Source organism: Populus euphratica, unplaced genomic scaffold (genome assembly GCF_000495115.2).
Source record: "Populus euphratica unplaced genomic scaffold, PopEup_1.0 scaffold318.1, whole genome shotgun sequence".
NCBI classification, from domain to species: Eukaryota; Viridiplantae; Streptophyta; class Magnoliopsida; order Malpighiales; family Salicaceae; genus Populus; species Populus euphratica.
The window spans coordinates 589588-596712 of record NW_011500003.1 but is presented as its reverse complement, the minus strand read 5'-3'; the positions used below and the strand labels follow the sequence as shown (position 1 = coordinate 596712).

Genomic DNA, 7125 nt, shown 5'->3' with positions numbered 1-7125 from the left:
CAATATATATATATAATTCACGTTCCATGTTAGGAATTTATTTATTTTTCCCCGTCCAGTCATGAAGGAAACTTTCCGTCCATCGAAAACAAGCATAGATGAGACCCAACCTCAGTTATATACTCCTAAAAGTAAAATGACCCTACAACACCATATAAGCTATCTGACAGCCTGCCCAATTGGCGTTAATGCAAGAACACCAGCATCACTGTTGTTACATTAACCTCGGTTGTCATCGTCGTCGTCATCTCAGGTCACCACGTACACAAGGATATGGGCGCCAATAAAGTATATTCCTATAAACCATGAAATAACCTCTTAAACCAAGACTATGTACAGATGTGCAATCATCAACACGAGTTCAATATCCAGCTGAACTGCTGCTAGTAGGATGTGGCGCTGATGCATAATTAGCTTAAGCGTTGGACCTGCCAGCTTGGCTAAGCAACAAGTCTTTCATTTCTTCGTATCCTTTCAGTTCTTCCAATGCATCAGCTGCTGTTTTTGGAGCAATGAGACCTGAAGATGCAACACCAGACGCAGCAGCCTGCTGACCTGCTGGTGCTACAGAGATTGGATTGTATTCTTGGAGGTTGCAGCTCCACATTTTGGACCTAGAATCTGGTGGCAAATCAGCCGAACCAGAGAAGTCTTGGCATAAAGGTGGGGGTTTCTTCAAAGTGTGTACAAGGGCACCAACAGCTGCATCTTGGGATTTTTTAATCGGAAAGAGACCTCCCGGCTCAAGCGGGTCAGATAGATGGCCTTTTTTATCAGATGTCTCGGGTCTGCAAGATGCGAATAGTACATTAAGTTGAATGACCAAACGGCTTGGACCGAATACCAGAATTCATTTCTTGCTTGCAGTTCTTGTACATTTTCTGCCAGTCAACCTGGGGCATATTGTTTTAAAGCAGCAAGGTCTTATGAAGGAAAACACATTCTGCCCAGATTTACAGCAATTTAACCATGATAGAACCAACCTTATTGCAATTTTTGTTGTATAGATTGGTTAAATAAACAATTTTCATAACAGTTCCACATAATTGGGCTCAGAAAGTACATTGAAGGGTCAGTTTTAACCAGCCCAAATCAAGAACACACTAGATCAATGGCATGTTTTGCATGTTGCGCATAAAGGTTCCAGCATACTGTTTCTAACTGCTAGTTCTTAATTTTACAATAATCTTCAAAAGAGCTTCACACCAATCTCTTCAGACTTATCTACCACCATGATCAATCCAATCAGATTATTTGACAAGTGCAAAGGCTTTGATGTAAAAATATCAAACTCCTTCCTTACAAGCTCAAGTAGTGAATTGATGGACTCTGTTTCAACATCAATCCAATCAGATTATTTGACTCAAGTAGTAAATAGGCCCAAGAGAGCCAATTCTTAGAAAACTCAATTAGTCTGCCGATGTTTATTCTGTCTTGATGTCTAACCATTGTCCTATTTATGGGTGTGAACGCAAACAAAAAGTAAGAAAACCAGATCCTGATAGAAAGGCAAATTTAACCATTGGGCAATCTAAAGCCAAAGGAATAATAAGCCTGGCTAATTATTTTGTAGATAAGTAAGACTAAGTAATAGTCTTAATAAAGAAGAAAACCTGAATAAGCACTAGTTAAATTCTGAGTTCCTTCCTAAATAGGTCCTAAAGACTTTGACTGGTAATCCTGCAGATTACAATCTTTAAGAAATTAAAAATCCATCATGGCAGAAATGAACCACAAGAAAGTATCAAGGCTGATGAGCACTGACATTATGATACCGCATAAAAACATAAGCCTTACTTGATTTTTATCTCAGACCACAGATTGTCATCAAACTTCTGATCCTGAGAGGATATATACCTAAAGCACTAGCTATTAAAGATGTCAAATGAGTGTGTCAGACAAAACATTTGATGGTATCCCTGATCTTCAATCCCTATACTATCAGAAGTATTGTGGATGCTCCGCAAGAACCATGATATACTATTCGTTAAAGCTTGGCTCAGAAAGCAGGATAGCTCAACTCTTTCACTAGAAACTCTATTACTCTGTTATTCCATTATTACAATGTACATATGCTTAACATCTAATGAGTCCATCACCTCAAATATCATCAGCAAGATAATTTATTCAGCAGAACAGAGGGAGTCAGACACCCTTAATGTAATACCAGCACCAACCAAAATTAAATGCGCTAGAAGTAATTAAACAATATTCCATACGTAGATCCATTATGTCATCATATTCCACATCCAACAGACAATAAAACTCAGAATCATCAAAATCATCCTGATATTACCTGCTGGAAGTTCTGGAAAATGAAATCCACGGAGAGCTGTTGGATGGTGTTTTCACGCTGGCATATTTTATAATGCCATCTTTCCCAGGAGAGAACAACTGCAGTAGACAAAGAATCCTATTGATCAAATGCCTTGGCAACATAAGACCACTGTTATGAGCATATATAATACCTTCTCATCTGTTGCACCAGGGTGAACCAAACCTGTACTTTCATCAGTCTTCGGATTGCAAGATATGGTAGCTTTGAGTGGTGGAGATGGGGGCAAGTTTTGCTTGATGGACAACAGGGGAGAACTAGCATGCTTGGTAGCAGGTATGCTAACAGGTGCACTTTCAGATTGTAGAACAGCTGTGGAAAGATGACCCCCAGGAATATAGATGGGTGGTGGTGGGGATGCAGATGGTGCATAGTTGGGAGAGGGATAATGTTCATCAAAGCTCGTATTCTTTTTATGAACTGAAGGCACTTCGGGTGGATGAGGAGGCAAGCTCGAAGGTTGGAATCGACAGGAACTAGTATTAGATATTGATCCATGCTTTCCTGAGCGATTAGGTGATGGTGAGAAAGAAAATGAAGGTGGTGAGGCTTTATTATGGTCATAGTACCAACTATGTTGTCTTGAGAATGGCAAAGATGACAGAGAACCTTGCGACACAGGAAGAGAGGGGAATCTCTTCACTGGTTCTGCCAAAGGGCTCCCAACATAATCTGGGATAAATTGGGGGGACATAGGAATTGATGACTCAGAGCTGACATCTGATAATGAAGAGCGATACAGCACCGAAAGGCAAAGCCTACCACAGGAAGTGTCCACCGGGGTGAACACAAATCGCTGCATTTCAGCCTCTTCTTTGCGTGTAAAGGGCTCAACAAAAGAAGACACCCTATGTGTAAGTGTGTATGCACGAATTTTCCCTGATGAATTGAGGTCACGGAAAATTTTATATGCAGGTAAAAGCCTAACAGTTGCATACAAAGACCTGAAAAGTAATATTGATTTCTTATAACATGTTTGGAAGGTATTGCTAAGTTTCCTGCTCCCAGTACCACTATCCCTTGACTTCCAACCCTCATACTGCACTTCCCACCTCTCTACAATCTTTTCAATCTTACCCTCACACCCTAATTCTTCCTGATCTGAATTCCAGTGAAATGGATACTGATCCTTGGTCGAAAAATTCCTAACAGGCTCCCTATGGGGGGAATAATTCACAGGATCCCACCGAACTGGTGGCACCTGCACCAAAATCACATCAACAATCATCGGTTCCAAATAGCTTTGGTGCCAAAGGTCAAGATTCTCAAGAGCAGCCGGGCATTCCCTAAGAGCTAAATTGAACCATTTATCTCTTGGCCTCACACTCGGCGAGGAGGAGGACGAAGAAGATAGGGATAAGGATACCATCTGTTCACCACTATAATTACGCGATGACATGAAAGGTGACCTCGACTCAAGTATAATCTGAAGACTCTTCGGGAAAAATTCAGTGATAATTTGTTCCATCTCTGCAGCCTCAGTGTGTGTACTGTTATGTGATGATGCCATATTTTCAATAAAGAACTACTAAAAATGGCACAAACCCTTTTAAGGAAAAGTTGAAGACAAAGTCCACAAACCTTAGTACCCCACTTCACAGAATTTCACTGCATAACAAAAGAACACATAGCAAAAGAACATCAAACTCAAAAAAAACAAACAAACCCCCAGAAACCATAAATTCAACATAAACTGAACTAAGCAATTAACATTAACTTAATCATCAACTACTGCAAAAAACCAAACACAATCAATGATATTTAACCTTGAATCCACAACCATCAATACCGTCGGAGAGAGAAGACATGGACTTACTGTTCACTGGGGCTCGTTTCAAGGTTGACATAAAGAGAAGTATATAACTTTGAAGGGTCCCTTTGTTTTTCTCTTTATTTTGTCATCTGGGCAACGATAAAGATTGCGTTTTTCACTCAAAAATTCAAACTTTCTGTTTTTTTTTTTATTCTTTTAAAAAACCCTGAGATGGAAACACATGTCCATACTGAGATATTTATAGAGAGAGAGAGAGAGGTAGAGCCAGGTGGGTGCAGTTGTAGAGAGAGGTAGAGCCAGGTGGGTGCAGTTTGGTTCTTCTGTGTTGCCATAGGGAAGTTTGGATTTTCTGCATTTTGATTGGCTAATCTATCCTCTTTTTATATGTTGGGAAACTTGTTCGGCTACTTCTTCATCAAAAAGAATCTTGATGCCTCGGCTTGTGATTTCTGGGGTCTGATGATCATGGATGATGTTGCCATGTCAGGGAATAGCTTGATGGTGGGGCCTAACTGATTTGAGGAATTTTTTTAGTTTTATAAAGAAGATACTGTGAAACAGCTTAGAATTTGAATGAAAGACAAAAACCTTAGACATCAGTTTTCAGGAGAGAAAAGGCGATTTGGAAAGTGAAAGGAGCAATTTTCTGAAGAAATAGTGCAAGGAACAATGCAAACATGGTTGATAGGTGGTGGTAAAATATTTTTCTTGCTTTAATTTTATATATGTTGTGCAAGTCCTTTCATGATTATAAGCTCATGTAATGAAATAATAAAGTTATCATTTTTCTATTGATATATGATAATGATATTTAAAAAAAATACATGTTATCTCCATGATTCATGAATCAATGCTTTGTTTTAAATAAGAATAAAATGAATGGTTGTTATATAAGAGCTATATAAAATTTTATTTAATGTTTTTAATGACTAGTTTTTTAATATAATTATTATTTTTTATTAAAAAAATTTTATTTAAATATTACAATATAAAGTGTATATGATCTATCAAATTATATTTATTCTCGCGCTATAGTTATTAATTCTTTGAATAAAATTTGAAATAATTCTCAAGTCTTATTTTATCCTGGTTAAAAATTTTACAATTAGTACTATTTAAGAATAAATATATTTTTTTTACTAATTTACCTAAATAATGAATCTTGTTTTAATTATTTAAATATCTTTAAATGTTTTATAATATACCTAATATTTGTATGCTTCTTACCATTAATTAGGACAATTTGTATCTCAGATCAAAATATAACATTTTCTATATAAAATAACTCAGTGAACTCAAGTTAAAATATTACGTTATAAAATTATCATGTGATTCTTTTCATATATATAAGTAATCCTTTTATATGGAATCCTTATACAAGTTACTTCAATGTATATACCATTTGACAAATACCTACATGTTAGTTTTAGGTATTTATTATACTTCAATTTATGAGAATAATTATTTTTTGTATAAAGTAAAGAATATAATATGTACTAATACCAGACTTAATGACTCTAATTAATATCCAATTTTAATAAAGTATTAACTAGAAATATTTAGAAATAATGTTTTAATATAATAAAAATCTCATGATTATAACAACTTTTAACTAGAAATATTTAGAAACAATGTTTTAATACAATAAAAATCTCATGATTATAACAACTTTTAATTTCCTTTAGAGGTAATCTTTTTTCGAGTGTATTTATCTTTACTCTTGACTTATTAATCAAATATAAATGAATATTAAAGATAAATAATGTCTTTATTAATAATAAATATATTTGTACATAAACAAAATCACTTTTACATATTACCCTTTAATTTGCTATAGAGTATATAAAGTAACATAAATTATTCTTGTCTTGATCTGATAGATATACAAAGTTTTCAATCTTTTATATACTCAATTTTTCTATTAAAAATAGCATACTTACAAACAATATATTCGTATAGATACTTCAAATAGTTCGTAATAATTAAAACATTACATTTTTTTATTGGCTAACTTAAAACCTTTTCATTCTCTATTACACTTATCATACATAAATCTTCTATCTAAATATTAAATTTAGAATCTAGCACAATATTTTTATCCTTTATATCAACTAAAATGCTTATTTTTTTAGCAACAAACCTTGATTAACCATAACAAAACTTCCTTAAAATTATTCAAGTGTTAACTTTGGATATTTGATTATTGGCAAGAAATAGTAGGTTGGCTCATTAGTTTCTTTTTTTGCTATGAATTTTTAAAATTTTGATATTTTCAAGGTTAGCTTTAAAGAATTTTTTTAGAGTATCAAATAATTCTTTATTTTCATCATAAGATTCTTATAAATCCTTATTTATATATATATAAAAAATAAGATTTATGCAATCCTCAAGCTCAATGACATCATGACCTTCTTCCATATCTAGTTTTGATGGTGGATTTTAATCCGTAAAAAAACTAGGATTATCAAAAATTTCATTTTTAATATCATATTTATCTCAATCAAGAGGTTGTTCTCTTTACTTATATCTCTAAAATGTGTTCTTAAAATTAGCTAAAGATTTATTAACATGATTAATATTTAAAAGTGTATTTTTATCAAGATTTTGTATTATTATTTTGCACTCAAAGTATCAATAACTCCTTAGTTGTGGTGTATTTTATAATAACATATCTAACAATATAAGAATTAATATTTTTTTTACAATGTTCATATTCAACATCTTCCTTACCTTCAGAAATTAACTCATTATTTTTTTCACAGGATTTAAAAGTGGGTTTTTTTAATAACCTTACCATTACGAATAGTATCTCACAAAATAAATACAAAACAAATCTCTTTATTAATTTATCAAAATACTAATATTGCTTAAATAGAAGCTTGGCAATAAAAAAATAAATAAAAAAATATTTATAAATTAATTACAGAGATTCATAAACTAGAAATAAATAATATTTGATTTCTTAAACTAGGTAAGAACAAGATAAAACAATACAAACAACAATATTTTTTAAACC

General features: G+C 33.4%; 1 protein-coding gene across 1 annotated transcript; it reads right to left on the bottom strand.

The window, feature by feature from the left end:
• Positions 1-269: 269 nt before the first annotated feature.
• Positions 270-4331, bottom strand: LOC105141009 (autophagy-related protein 13-like). Its single transcript, XM_011048073.1, is given in 5 exon segments — positions 270-788; positions 2297-2394; positions 2469-2776; positions 2819-3943; positions 4102-4331. Coding segments are annotated over 4 exon segments (1860 nt in total). The 5' UTR covers positions 3846-3943; positions 4102-4331; the 3' UTR covers positions 270-361.
• Between the last annotated feature and the right edge of the window lie 2794 nt (positions 4332-7125).